Raw genomic sequence first — 13,844 nt, 5'->3', positions numbered from 1 at the left:
AATAATAACACAAAATAAATAATACCTTTGATTTTTCTCCTTTTCTTGGCAATTTCAGTACTGGGTTGCCCAGGTACAGGCCTATATGTATTAGTCGGATCTTCGCCAGGTTTCTATCTTGGCCAAATATGTATTGACGCTAAATCGGAGCTACCAGGCGAAACAAAAAAAGTGGCGCAGCTCTTGAGATCCAGTAGGAAAAAAAAACAGAAGAAAACCACTCGGCGGAGATTTCTATAATTATATTTTTAGTGGCCCGGCACATTCCTTAGTGGGAGGATCCCCTGAAAAAAAAGAAAGGAACCTTGGAAAGGTTCGCTAGACGTTCCACGCCTCTGCAGTTACTATTTTAACCATTTAACTATTTTAGCTACCTACCTACCTACTCCGTACATACATACTCTATGCGAAATACCCCTGGACTCGGTATTGCCGACTGCATATACTATTGGTCCTCAATTAATTGCCCCAACTACAACATATATCTTCTCGGGTCATTCATACCAAAGTACCGAGTACGGAGGCTGAGAAGGACTACCCACTACGCCACCTTATTATACATCTTATTATAGGTCGGTAAGATATATGGTTAATCTCTCCCTACAACATACACATTGTACCTCAGCCTCATGCCACCCTTCCCCTGAGTGTTACATAAGCACTGGATTCGCCAGGGCATGGGCTGAGTAGAGCGGACAATATTTAGCCAATTATTTCGGAGGTCCCACTGCCCTATGTAGGTAATTAGGGAGAGAGGGCAGTTAACTGCGGATGTGAGGCTACTGATTAACTCTTGACTAGAGCCCTCCATTTCTTCCATTCCAAAAATGGCAGACATAGCTTTGTAGAATGAAATGACGTTGGATTCAAGACTTTAATCTGTCATAACAACGATACGTCAGATCTATTACATTGTTCTCGAAAAAGGGGGATCAAGGGTGGTCAAAATTCACGTGCAAAATGCGTCATAAAATAACATCTAAGGAATGACCACTGAGGATCAGCCTGCCATATGTAGATCGGTCCAATCTCTGCTGGAATTGGGTCATGCGTTGGACCGAGTAATTGAAGATAAGTGCTTACAGGGACGCCGCGGCTACAGTATAAATATGACCTTTACTCACTGCCCAGGTGGTATCATCCAATAAACCTCAAAGCGCACCAATCAGCATGGAACAGCAGAATAAGTATACTCCGTATAGGCCCAGAATTTGAGACAATCACCCTCAGTCATATTCGCGCGGTCGCAATCCTTGGTAACCGAGCCAAGGGATATGGGGTCTGTCGGACCTGCCCAGGTGGGAAGTTTAGGAGATTATGTAACTATGCGTCATGGCCCCCGGCGGGGCCCCGGAGGGCCTTATATACCTACCTAGGTAGGTACCTACATGTAGTTAATCATGTATATTGGCTATGTACATATATGTACATGATTTGGCATGTCCCTCAGCTTCCTAAAAGAAGTTAACTACTACGGAACATAGCATACATAAAATGCAATGCCCTCTCCCCTCTCATATTATACGTCATTGACAAATGGCCCATTGGAGAATTACTATACTAATTGACGAGGTCAAAAGAAGCTCAAGGTGGCGTGGACCACAGAATATTACAGCCGGATGTGGGGTAACGAACCCCCCGAAGTCATAATGACCTAAATGACATTTACTTATCAATCAGCTGATCAGTATAGCACATATGTTTTTTAAATCGACATGGACAGAATCATGCCTGGTATCATATCATCAAAGGAGACAAGTTACGATACTTCAGTTGCAAAACTCAACGACCATGCCCTTCAGTGCTGTCATCCGACCTGCAGTTATCAGGCCTTTGTCCGTTGTCCGGATTAGTCCCATTTCACGGGGTTGCTATCACAATACCCCAAAATCTAGTTATACAAACGGAGGCCCTTCCATCTACGTTGCCACCTCATTCCCTGATGATTTTGAATCATCACCTTTGGCCTCGGAACGTCCAAAGACAGCAAATGAAGCTCATAACTGGGATGAAAGCCTAGCTACCCTGAGTGAAGTTGCGGTATTTGCCTCCCTCCCTATTGAGCCCAATCATCAGGGGTATCATCATCAACAGAAGAGCACTTCCACTGATACGTTGCCATTTTAGGTTAAGGCTGATCGAGGTGATGTTCAGGTGAACATACAGCAGAAAAGCAAGACTTTAAAGACTCCAAAGACACCAACGATGGAAGATAGGGAGCCCGAATTGGACGAAATGTAATTTTGCGGGGCTTCATCAAATCTTTATATACATACCTGCTTCAAGTTCTCTACACCTCAGTGTTGCGGAAATGGCCTTTTGTTGGCCTCGTCGTCTTCAACATTTAATTGTTTGCCTCGCTGATCTTCGTTAAAAAGTGCCTCCAAAGTCCAGGTTGAATGAACTTGATGATTTATAATCTAAGTAGCCTTCCAAGGTTGGAAACATTACCTGGGTTATTATAAACGACAAGTGGAATGAGTGCTGTCCTTTCGTATCAGTCAATTCTGTTAACCTTCCAAAATTCCAATAGACCTGGGAAGTCCAAACGTCCATCTTTGGAATATTCGGACAAGGAAGGTATTACCCAACCCGATTTGGTGTGGGTGAAGTTGAGGGGCCAGGCATCAGGGCAATTGATGGGAGATATGATTGGGCTCTTCTCTCTTCGCCCCCAGACTTCGCCCCAGACTGCCGTCCACCCTTCTGCGCAAGCGTAAAACGCCAACAGGGATCCAAAGCAGATCTTTTCTGGTTTCCCCTTTGCACGGGACGATCGTGCAATGTTGTTGAACAGCACTTCCACGATTCTTAAGAGCCTGGCCTCGCTTGACTTCCTATTTCTTTCTTCTTGTCCCTTTTTCTTTTACTTTGGCTCAACCACCTTTATATTTAAAACAATAGTCGCATGGCTTTACTAAGAACAAATTTTATGCTTTCTCCGGTTAACCTTCCTCAACAAGATGTTCGACAATGTTTTGCTCGGACATGATACCGAGTTGACTCCGATCCCCAGAACCTACCGAAGCTCCGATCGCCTAATTCACACCCTATCCGAGGAAGACTCAGAGAGGGCGCTGTGTAGAACATCCCTAGAATATGAGCCCCGGTCGAAACAACAAACATTCGGTCGCCAAAGTAGGGGTCTTTTCACAGGTTGGAAGTTCACGGCGTTTCTGGCTTTCATGTCGAGCCTGCTCGTATTCCTCTTCAATACGGGATTTCTCATTTATTCAGCGGCTGGTACTCGCAATGGAAATGGAATGACTCTTGTGAAGGGAGATTGTAACCAGGTGCACCATTTGGGCAAAGCAATGCACTGGTTAGTTAACGTGTTGAGTACTGGTGTACTAAGTGCCAGTAACTTCGGAATGGTATGAAGACTAGACTTGTCATATGTTTCCCAAATAAAGCCCACTCAGCTAACTGTTTTATTTGTGCAGCAATGCTTGGTAGCCCCGACTAGAAAGGACGTCGATCGCGCTCACAGAACAGCTAGCTGGCTCGATATTGGAGTCCCAAGTCTTCGGAATCTATTCCGTATATCTCGGAAACGTTCATTTCTATGGCTATGTCTATGTTTCTCGTCTCTTCCTTTCCATTTGTTCTACAACTCCGCCATTTACTACAAAACTGCAGTCCCCGCATACGAGGTATTCGCTGGTCCTGGGTCCTTGCATCAGATGGACTGGCCAGATGTGCAGTTGAACAACATACCCAAGACCTCGGACCAGGCCGACTCTCTCAAAAGTCTCCTCCATGCCGCAAAGAACGGGACATTACACCATTTGGACAGTGCCAGTTGTGTCGCTGCCTTCGCACAGACTTACCAAACATCATATGGCAAACTTCTCTTGGCAACGGAATCTGCCAAAGACAATGATTCGTACACACTCGTCTACGCGAACCCTGTGTATCAGCCCAAATATTATCCGGGCAATAAAGCTATGCTTCCCTACCCATGGGTTTGTCCCTCAGACAGTGGTTCACAGCGAGTCTGCAGTGAGAACGGATCTTCTGCCGTCCATAAATGGGCCGAAAACAAAAATTGGACTGTGGATGTCCAGCCGGGCTATATGACATCCGCTAGTTACAACATTCAGCACTGTCTGGCCGAACCAGTGCCGCAGAAATGCAGCTTGCAGTATTCGCCTCCATCAATGGTCGCTGTCGTTGTTGCCAACCTTGTTAAGACAGGAATCCTGTTATACATATGGCTTGGAATGCCTCGAGCCCCTCTCTTGACTGTCGGCGATGGAATTGCCTCTTTCCTACGCCGTAGTGACCCCTACTCGCTGGGCATGTGTTTGCCCTCTGACGGCAGTGCAATATACACACACCCGGTTTATGCAAAACTGCCGTCACTCAAAAACAGAAAATTTCGTCGTCCTGCCGTGTACACTGGTAAACGGAGACTATGGGGCTCTAGTGTCTCGACTCGTTGGGGCATCTTTATTCTTTGGTGCGTCCCGCCCTTGTTTGCAATTGTCTCTAGTTCCAATTTGCGCCGAGGCTGATATTTGACACAGGTGGATGCTATCTATCATAGCTGGACTCGTTATGCTTATGTTTGGGTTGAATAACGCAATCGGTATACACATTTGGCAGACAAAGCCCGGAGAAATCAATTCGCAAACTATCACCAGCACTGGTGATAGTCAAGGATTCGTCGCCAACTCGATCATGGCCAATTTGCCCCAACTCATTTTTTCATTTCTCTACGTGGCATACAACAGTATTTTGACCTCGATGTGTCTTTCCGCCGAATGGAGCCGCTTCGGCCACCGCCGCAAGGGCCTTCGCGTCTCCCATAACCCCAGGTTATCCCAGCGAAGCAATTATTTCCTTACCCTCCCATACCGCTATGCAGTGCCACTCATGGCGACCTCGGCTGTTCTTCACTGGCTTGTTTCGCAGAGTCTGTTCGTAATTGCTATTGAAGCGTACAACACGCATATGGAAAGGGACCCCCTGCAGGACGTGTATGCCTGTGGGTATTCGCCCCTGGCCATCGTGATCGCGACTTCGATAGGAGGTGTCATGTTTACGTGTTTGATCGTTCTCAGTCTCCGGCGGCTTGAATCGGCGATGCCCGTGGCGGGGAGCTGCAGCTTGGCCATTGCTGCGGCGTGTCATCCGGGATTCAATCCTAATGTGGATAAGCCTGAACCTGTGGAGATGGAATCCGAAGATGAGGAAGAGGATATGGCTTTATTACCTCTTCAATGGGGGTCGATTTCGATCGATGGTCCTATAGGGCACTGTAGCTTTACTTCTGGGGACGTCGATACCCCCGAGAAGGGCCAGAAATATCAATAACACTCGAGCGCTATACCGCTAATAAAGAGAGTCCAATTTAGCTTAATCTAAGCTATATAGAAAGAGTATTCTGACTTCTCAGTATTGACCGCTCGGTTTCTGCTCTGGTCGGAGTGCCTGGATAAATGCCGATGAGCTCGATTCATGATAGCAAGTGAACATACAATCAGAGAACACTATCAGGAGCCCAGCCATCGGGGCTTACACGTATATACAACTCAACATCCTGATCGGGGTCCATAGTGGTGAGACTACAGGTTGTAGGCTCAGAGAAGCAGAAAGGAGAGAGTTGTATTGGGAAGGGAGGGAAGCGAGCTTCCCCTACAACTATCTAGCTACCAGAGGGTGAGGACCTAGACCCACATGTGGGGTCTCTACCACAACACATAGTATTCTCCAAGTGCACAGTGATACTGCATGACGGTAATGTGAGCTTAGATCGTCCAACAAAATTGATTTATTAATGAACATCCACAGCCTGGCGTGTCCTGTTGGACTAAAGCAGATCGTCAAGCAAGAGTCTTCAGCTAGCAGTATCGCCTTAGTAAAAAGAACACAGTACGAAAGTCTGAGTCCTGTAGCTAAGCTACCCCATGTCTCCCCGCTGAATGGTGGAGTGTCGAGCGGCCATTAGTCCAATAGCAGATTGACATCTCGGCCACCTCGCGTACAGCCCTTTTTAGGCAAGCCTGCTGAAGGCCCGATTTATAATCACTGTACACCTGCAGACAATAGAGTCCGCGACTCGGAACTTTCCCAGGAAAGTAGGGCAATAAAGAGAATGGTCATGGACGCAGTTTTGTTTCGGATCGCAAGGGACGCCTCTCCTCCGCGCAATTCTTCCTACAGGATATCAAAGTCATAGGTGTTCGCCCTTGTGCTGTCCGGGACTCTTTTTGTCGAAATCCAATTGAGCCCTCACAACACTAGAACAACATCCACAGACAGTCTCTCCCTCACCCTTCTCACCCTCCTCTTGACCGCTGCCTACCCAAAAGTATACCATGGCCGACCAACGATATGGGCAGGATAGACCTGTCTCGGATACGTCAGTACTGGGACGGCCTCTCGAGCTGACCTTCTCCAAGCGAACGGCCAAGAACAGACTCCTGAAGGCCGCTATGACTGAGAGGCTCAGCTCCTGGAACCCCAAGGATCTGAGCAAGCGTGGTATTCCGACTCCGGAGATCATCAACGCCTACAAGTGGTTCGGCGAAGGCGGCATCGGAACTATCCTGACGGGTAATCTCATAGTCGACGCCGTGAACATCGAGGGCGCCGGTAACCTCATCATCCCGCCAGATGCCCCATTCGAAGGACCCCGGTTTGAGGCATACAAGCGTCTTGCCTGGGCCGGCAATCACGACGGAAGCTTGATCCTCGGCCAGCTCTCACATGGTGGCCGGCAAGTTCAGACTCGCTTCCAGCCCCATCCCGTCTCGGCCTCGGCTGTCCATCTCGATAAAGAGGTGTGGGGCATGAAGTTTGCCAAACCGCACGCGGCTAGTCACGATGAGATCAAGGACATCGTGGAGTCATTTGCCCACGCCGCTGAGTATCTGTACCACGCTGGATTCGATGGCGTACAGCTACATGGAGCTCACGGCTACCTGCTGTCACAGTTCCTCTCCCGCAGGACCAACCAACGCGTCGACGAGTACGGCGGCTCCATCGCCAACCGTGCGCGCATAATTGTGGAAATCGTTTCTGCAATCAGAGAACGAATTCCCCTCTCCAGTGGCTTTGTTCTCGGCATCAAGCTCAACTCGGTAGAGTTTGATGAGAAGGGCTTTACCCCCGACGAATGCGGCGAGCTGTGCGTGCTTCTCGAGAAGGAATGCCAGTTCGACTTTGTCGAGCTCTCCGGAGGCACCTACGAGGACATGGCGTTCGAGCACAAGCGTGAATCGACTAAACAGCGCGAGGCTTTTTTCCTCGAGTTTGCCGAAGCCATTGTGCCGAGGCTCGAAAAGACGAAGGTCTTTGTCACAGGAGGACTTCTGACTGTCAACGCTATGGTGAAGGCACTGGAGGTGGTCGACGGGGTCGGGTTGGCTCGGGCCCTCTGCGCGGAGCCCAACCTACCTAAAGATATCTTGGAGGGGAGAATTCAGACGGGAGCTGTTATCCAGAAGGTCGACAGACAGGACTATGGACTGACTGAGACGGTGGCGGGAACGCAGATCCGGCAGATGGGCAGGAACCAAGCCCCCATGGACCTGACCAGGGAAGACGTGGTGGAGGCTTTCCTAGAGAGCACCAGCAAGTGGGAGAAGGCATTGGAAGAGGATGGGGATAAGTCAGAGATCTACGGCTATGTTGATGTGGAGGGTGTAGAGTTGGCTCCGATGAGCAACGGTGACAACACCTCTAAACTATAGAGTAGAAATCGTCAAGTCTTGTCTCACCCCGTGGGGTTGATTATTGTTTACTGTCTTTGTTTCTTATTGAATACTTTATAACAATTTATCCTATATCATTTATAGTAACTTAGATGAGAAAATAAGCACCTGTGGACTGTTGTCCAAGCCTCGTAAACAGTTATAACAATTGCCAATTAGTGCCTCCAAGGCTGCTACCTTTGCTTGTTTTCAACCAATCCAAAAAAATTCCAAGTATGTCAAGTTGAAATGTATTTGATCTACTATAGGCATGCTGTTCTTCCAGTCCTTCAAGTTCACATTAGATCAATCCATCACACTAGATCTGCTCTACCAACTGCAGATTCAAATGAACCGACTTCAGTTGCGAGTACGCATCCAACCCTGCCTGGCCCAATTCCCTTCCAATACCACTCTGTTTCACTCCACCAAAAGGCACGCGGAAATCACTATTGTTGCTGGAATTAATCCAGACCATGCCGGCTTTCAACTTGCTAGCCACACGGTGAGCGCGAGTAACATCACTCGTGCATACAGCAGCGGCAAGCCCGTATTCCGTCACGTTCGATAACCGGATTGCTTCCGCCTCGGTTGAGAATCTGACGAAGACCGCAAATGGTCCGAAGATCTCTTCTTTGTAGATTCTCATATGCGGCTGCACATCACGGACGATCGTAGGTTCAACAAAGTAGCCTTTACCGTTGGGTCGAGCTTCGGCAGCCCTGCCGCCGGCAACAATGGTGGCGCCTTCCTCCTGGGCAATCCTGCCATATTGGAGGATTTTTTCGAATTGATCCTTGGATACTTGCGGGCCTTGATACGTTTTTTCCTCGAATGGGCAGCCGATGACTTGGACCTTCGCGACATATTCTTTGAACCTTTGAATGAAACTATCGTAGATCTTATCGTGGACAAAGATCCTCGATGTTGCCGTGCAGATCTGGCCCATGTTGCCCATTACACCGTAATGTGCCCACTTGACTGCATTGGGGATCTGAGCGTCATCGAAGATGACGAGAGCACTCTTCCCTCCTGTCTCAAGCGTGATGTTTTTCATCGTATCGCTGGCCATCCGCATGATCTGTTTACCTGTAGGTGTACTGCCAGTGAAGGCCACCTTATCGACTTCAGGATGCTGGACCAAGGCTGACCCAGCTTCGCGACCATAGCCGTTGATGATATTGACCACACCGGGTGGGAACCCTGCTTCAACCAGGATGTTTGCAAAATAGAGAATAGAAAGAGGGGTCTGCTCGGCTGCTTTGATAACCACTGTATTACCGCAAGCTAGCGCAGGGCCTAACTTCCACGCTGCCATCCCGAGTGGATAGTTCCATCTAGATAAGGATAAACACGTTAGGTTATGAAGGGTGAATGAAAGCAAGTGGGTATCCAGGTGACAAATCGGACAAAGCTGCCAAAAACACGTTGAAAGGGGATCTTACGGAATGATCTGACCACAAACACCAATAGGTTCGCGCACGGTATAAGCAAACTTCGAGCGACTAGTCTCGATGGTTTGTCCGTAAGCCTTGTCGGCCCAGCCTCCGTAGTACCGGAAGACCGAGAAGACTTCCTCAATGTCACCCAGCGCCTGAGAGTATGGTTTGCCATTGTCCAGTGCCTCAATGGTGGCTAGAACATGTTGCTGGCTTTCAACCAAGTCGGCCACTTTATGCATCAGCTTGCCTCGAGCAGTCCCAACAAGACTTTGCCATTCTTCTCCCTCGAATGCAGCCCGGGCGGCACAAACCGCCTTGTCGACATCTTCCACCGTGGCGGCATGGACTGAGGTAATCTCCTCTTCGGTTCTGTGAACATGATACGTTAATTTTGAGGATCAGCTGAGGTTGTAGGGTGATTTACTGACGCAGGGTTAATAGACTGGAGCTTTTGGCCAGATGACGAAGCGACCCATTGATTGTTAATGAAGAGACCGGTTGGCTGTTGGTAGCTCACTCCGTTGGGGGCAGTGATGGTTTGGGTTGCGCTGGACATTTTGAACATATATTGCAAGATACTTTAGACCATGGCAGTGCAGGGTTTGCTGTCTTTATGTCTGGCCAGGATCCCTTGGCTCTGTCCAGCACTTTCGTGACTAGACATATGGGTCGAGTGAGTTCGGCGACGGACATAACGTTCCTGGGCAAGAGGGGTAGATTACTTGCCTAATATGGGAAGCACACGAGGCCCGCTAGAGGTGCACCGAGATTCCTATTTCAGGTCCTAGGCGAAGCTCCGAATGGCGTCTCCACCGGGCAAATTGAATTCGTTGAAAAGAAACTTCACACATGCCGTCTTTGCGCTATAAAGTACTGAGTATGCGGAGTAGTCTGCGCCATTAGCCATCACTCATGCTGTGTCGCCATCCATGGATAATATTGGCCCATTGATTGAGCATGATCACCAAATGTGTCGTCTTTGAAATTTTGAAAAACTGTGCGCGGAGTCTACTGGATGGTCAGAGAGAGGGAAAGTTGAAAATCGGAAGAGCCAACCTTGGATTCAGATCTAACGTAACTAACTAGTTATACCTGGGCAAACATCTTAAGCTACTGGCCTAATCCTCCAGACATCTTAACCACTTCCCTACCAGGCCCATCTTGCCAATCTTGCCCATCTCAACAAAGTACTCTATCGTATTCGATAGAATTCACGGTATTTACTTTGTCCTATCACAATCAAATCTTTGAAATGGATTGCAATTTGACGCGGGCGTTGTCACGTAGGAAGCCGTCGATAGACTGAGTGGACGCATGTCCTCTTCCTCGCGCTTTTGTTGCAACCGCTTTGAGCGCCCCCATCTCTTCCAGCAAACGATCATCAGTAACCTGATTGTTGCAGTATTTCCCCTGCAAGTAGTGGCAATAGTTACGCAGTCCGTTGACTTCCTTGGTTTTGCCGGGGGTGCTAGCCTTGAGGGGCTCGGTTTGCGGTACAAATCTCGCCACTTGTGTACCGGTCAATCGGTTGTACGCATCAACCACGTCTTGGAAGCTGGCTACCTCGGATATGGCCCAGATAATGCGATTGGCGTATTTTGGTGGTTCCAAGAAGACAGCATGTACAGCATCGCCGTAATCGTCTCTCACGGAGGTCCATGGGATCAGCTCCGGGTCATTGCTCATAGGGAAGATCCTCAAACTGAGGAAGCCTTCTGAGTCTGGAATGGTCGCAAATCCACCGAACGCGTTTGCGTAGGTTTCCATGAAGAAAATATCCATAGCCCAGCCAGAATTGACCTCGACAAAGGCCTCGAACCCAGCCTTACGGCCGTAGTTGGCAATGGCGTTCTTGTTGTCGAAGGACAAGATAGACACTTCTCCGTTCGTAAGGCGGTTAGACTGTGGAAGCCCTGAGAAAACAAAGTATTTGACATTTTGGCGGATGGCAGCATCGATCACGATTTTGCCCATGGCGGATTCCGGTGGGCCGACCTCATTTTTGAAGTTCAGGTTGTCGGAGTCCGTGTTGAGAAACACACCATAAGCGCCTGCCAACACCAAATCGAGCTCGGAAGCATTCCAGGAGTTGGCCTTTACCAACAAAAATCCCTGCTCGCGGCACTTGGCGGCTTTGGACGAGTTGGGATCGCGCGTTGTCAACACAACTTCGAACTCGGGATTGTCTTTCAGTGAACGAGCGACCGAGCCGCCAAACATGCCAGTACCGCCAATCACAACGATCTTCTTTGGTGAGGTCATAGCTAGGTGGCAGGTGTCAAATATGTTAACAAAAGTTGTGTAAGAGAAGAAGAACCGTGAGGGAGACGGATTTGAGGAAGAGATAAAACAGTGACTAGAGACATCATTTATAGCATATTAATGAATTTATTAACCCAAACATAGCTCAAATGAGTGATAAGCAAGTGTAAGTGAGGAGAAATGAAGTTCGTTTAGTGTCCGTATTGGGCAAGTTGGAGATAACCTTGGAAGTATCGTAGTGGAGAAGTGGAGTAGCGGAGTAGTGGAGCAGTAGACCCCAAAGCCTCCAGGGCTGGTTTTGGAGATTCCTTTCTGAGTTCTGAATCAAATGAAATGGAATGGGTCCTTGGGGAAAGAGAGAGAGGGCAATAGGACCCGCAAGAAGGATGGAGAAAGGTAGCGATGCATTTCGAGCGAAGGAAGCACTCACGGGGAGAGAGCAGGGAGAGAGCAGGGAGAGAACTTCCTACATGATCCCGTCATGCGCGATGGCCTCAGGCATCCAACAAAAGAAGAAGAGGAAGAGGAGCAACTAGCTACTTCTACTTTACAGTTCTGGCAGATAGGGTGAGATGACATCTCCGAGAAACAAAATGGAATTACTGTAAATGCCCCATTCAGCATGAAATTGTCCACCGAGTATAGATGGCGTTGGAGATTACTAGGACTCAATGGAAATGCATCTAAATGGCTCTGCGATAGGTTCTGAATTGTCTACCTAGGTAAAGCCGCCTCCACAGAAGCCTCAGCTGCGAACCTCAGCCCAAATTTCCAATAGTAACCGACTTGATGTTTTGGTATTCGCTGAGGCCGTAACGACTGCCCTCTCGGCCCACGCCGCTTTCCTTGATGCCACCAAAAGGACTTTCCGCTGCGCTGATCAGACCAGTATTGACACCGATCATGCCACATTCCAGCTGACGCGCTATGCGGAAAATTCGACTGACGTCCTGACTGAAGAAGTACCCAGCCAGCCCATATTCACTAGCGTTGGCCTGCATCATCACATCTTCTTCGCTCTCGAACGGAAAGATAGCCGCCAGGGGCCCAAAGGTCTCCTCAGTTGCGACAGTCATATCAGACGTCGCGCCAGTGATGATTGTTGGCTCGAAGAAAAAGCCAGACAGATGGCTAGGTGCCTGTCCGCCTGTCCACAACTGGCCACCTTTGGCTAATGCATCCGCAACGTGGGCCTTCACCTTTTCCACGGCTGCAGCGTTGACCAGCGGACCTTGAGTCGTTCCATCGTCGATACCACGGCCTAGCTTGAGAGTCCGCACCTTGGCGGCAAGTTTCTCGGCAAAAGCCTTAACGATTTGTTTATGCACATAAAGCCGATTCGCACACTTGGACGATTATTGAGTTAACACAGTGCGTTTTGGGGGGAATGAGCGCATATGCCTACCACGCAAGTCTGACCTGATGCGCGGAATTTGCAGATCAGCGCCGCATCAACCGCCTGGTTCAGGTCGGCATCCTCGAAGACTACAAAAGGAGCGTTCCCCCCAAGCTCCATACTGACTTTCTTCATCGTTTCAGATGCTAGTCTTGTCAGCATCTTACCGACAGCTGTTGACCCGGTGAAGCTGATCTTGCGCACAAGCGGATTGCTTGCTAGCTCTAGTGAAGCTTTGCGGTCCTTGGTGGGGATAACGTGGATGAGCGAAGAGGGAACACCGGCCTTGAGTGCCAGCTTTGCGAGCGCAATTGCACTGAAAGGTGTTTCACTCGGAGGCTTAATCACCACGGAACAGCCGGCGGCAAATGCTGGAGCGATCTTGCGAGTAATCATGGCAGCAGGGAAATTCCACGGAGTGATGATTCCACACACCCCAACAGGTTCTTTGTACGTGAGAACGGTTGAATGCGCATATGAGGAAGGAATCACATCGCCATAGTTGCGAACTGCCTCTTCAGCAAACCAGGCGACGAAGGTTGCCGCATAGGTTACTTCTCCTTTGGCTTCGGCCAACGTTTTCCCATTCTCTAGAGATAAAATGATCGCCACTGTTGAATGAAAAAATTCAGCTTTCCAATACTAATTGGAGGTAAGAGGATCGTCTCATAACTGACAGTCTTCCACATTCTCAATTATAAGATCATGCCATCGCCGAAGCAGCTGTGCCCGGTCCTTGGCTGTTGTGTCGTTATAAAAGTTCTTGTAACCAATGTATGCCGCATTGATTGCTTGAAGGAACTCTTCACGTTCAAAGTCGGCACATTGGTGAAGCACACTGCCTGTAGCTGGCTCATAGACAGGAAAGGTTTTCTGGTTGGTCGCGTGACGCCACTCGCCGTTTATCAGGCCCCGACAATCCAACAGTGTAGGATCGCGCAAAGAGATCGGGAATTCAGTTGTGATAGCCATAATTTATTACGCAACTTAGTCTGGTGCGTCAGATGTTGAACAGGAAGTATGAAGCCCTGGACATAAGATTCG

At 48.9% G+C, this 13,844-nt stretch overlaps 5 protein-coding genes across 5 annotated transcripts; 2 read left to right on the top strand and 3 right to left on the bottom strand.

Annotated features, from left to right (window-relative positions):
• Positions 1–2,963: 2,963 nt before the first annotated feature.
• Positions 2,964–5,319, top strand: N7525_000112 (uncharacterized protein; the record flags this gene model as incomplete). The annotated part of the gene is made up of 3 exons (XM_002560058.2): positions 2,964–3,374; positions 3,444–4,462; positions 4,530–5,319. 3 exons carry the CDS (start codon positions 2,964–2,966, stop codon positions 5,317–5,319), a joined length of 2,220 nt encoding a protein of 739 aa, XP_002560104.2.
• A 1,004-nt stretch (positions 5,320–6,323) lies between these two features.
• Positions 6,324–7,700, top strand: N7525_000111 (NADH:flavin oxidoreductase/NADH oxidase family protein; the record flags this gene model as incomplete). Its single annotated transcript, XM_002560057.1, has 1 exon — positions 6,324–7,700. One exon carries the CDS (start codon positions 6,324–6,326, stop codon positions 7,698–7,700), a length of 1,377 nt encoding a protein of 458 aa, XP_002560103.1.
• A 319-nt stretch (positions 7,701–8,019) lies between these two features.
• N7525_000110 (uncharacterized protein) lies at positions 8,020–9,707 on the bottom strand (the record flags this gene model as incomplete). The annotated part of the gene is made up of 3 exons (XM_002560056.2): positions 8,020–9,037; positions 9,146–9,511; positions 9,571–9,707. 3 exons carry the CDS (start codon positions 9,705–9,707, stop codon positions 8,020–8,022), a joined length of 1,521 nt encoding a protein of 506 aa, XP_002560102.2.
• Positions 9,708–10,381: 674 nt separating this feature from the next.
• Positions 10,382–11,404, bottom strand: N7525_000109 (uncharacterized protein; the record flags this gene model as incomplete). Its single annotated transcript, XM_002560055.1, has 1 exon — positions 10,382–11,404. The coding sequence occupies one exon, from the start codon at positions 11,402–11,404 to the stop codon at positions 10,382–10,384; it is 1,023 nt and encodes a 340-aa protein (XP_002560101.1).
• Positions 11,405–12,162: 758 nt separating this feature from the next.
• On the bottom strand, positions 12,163–13,772 carry N7525_000108 (NAD-dependent succinate-semialdehyde dehydrogenase; the record flags this gene model as incomplete). Its single annotated transcript, XM_002560054.1, has 3 exons — positions 12,163–12,750; positions 12,810–13,411; positions 13,478–13,772. The coding sequence occupies 3 exons, from the start codon at positions 13,770–13,772 to the stop codon at positions 12,163–12,165; spliced, it is 1,485 nt and encodes a 494-aa protein (XP_002560100.1).
• Positions 13,773–13,844: the final 72 nt, after the last annotated feature.

Source organism: Penicillium rubens, assembly GCF_028828025.1.
Source record: "Penicillium rubens strain IBT 27055 chromosome Unknown utg000001l_segment0_segment0, whole genome shotgun sequence".
Lineage (NCBI taxonomy): Eukaryota > Fungi > Ascomycota > Eurotiomycetes > Eurotiales > Aspergillaceae > Penicillium > Penicillium rubens.
Note: the sequence above shows the minus strand (reverse complement) of the source record. Positions and strands in the feature narration are given on the sequence as shown.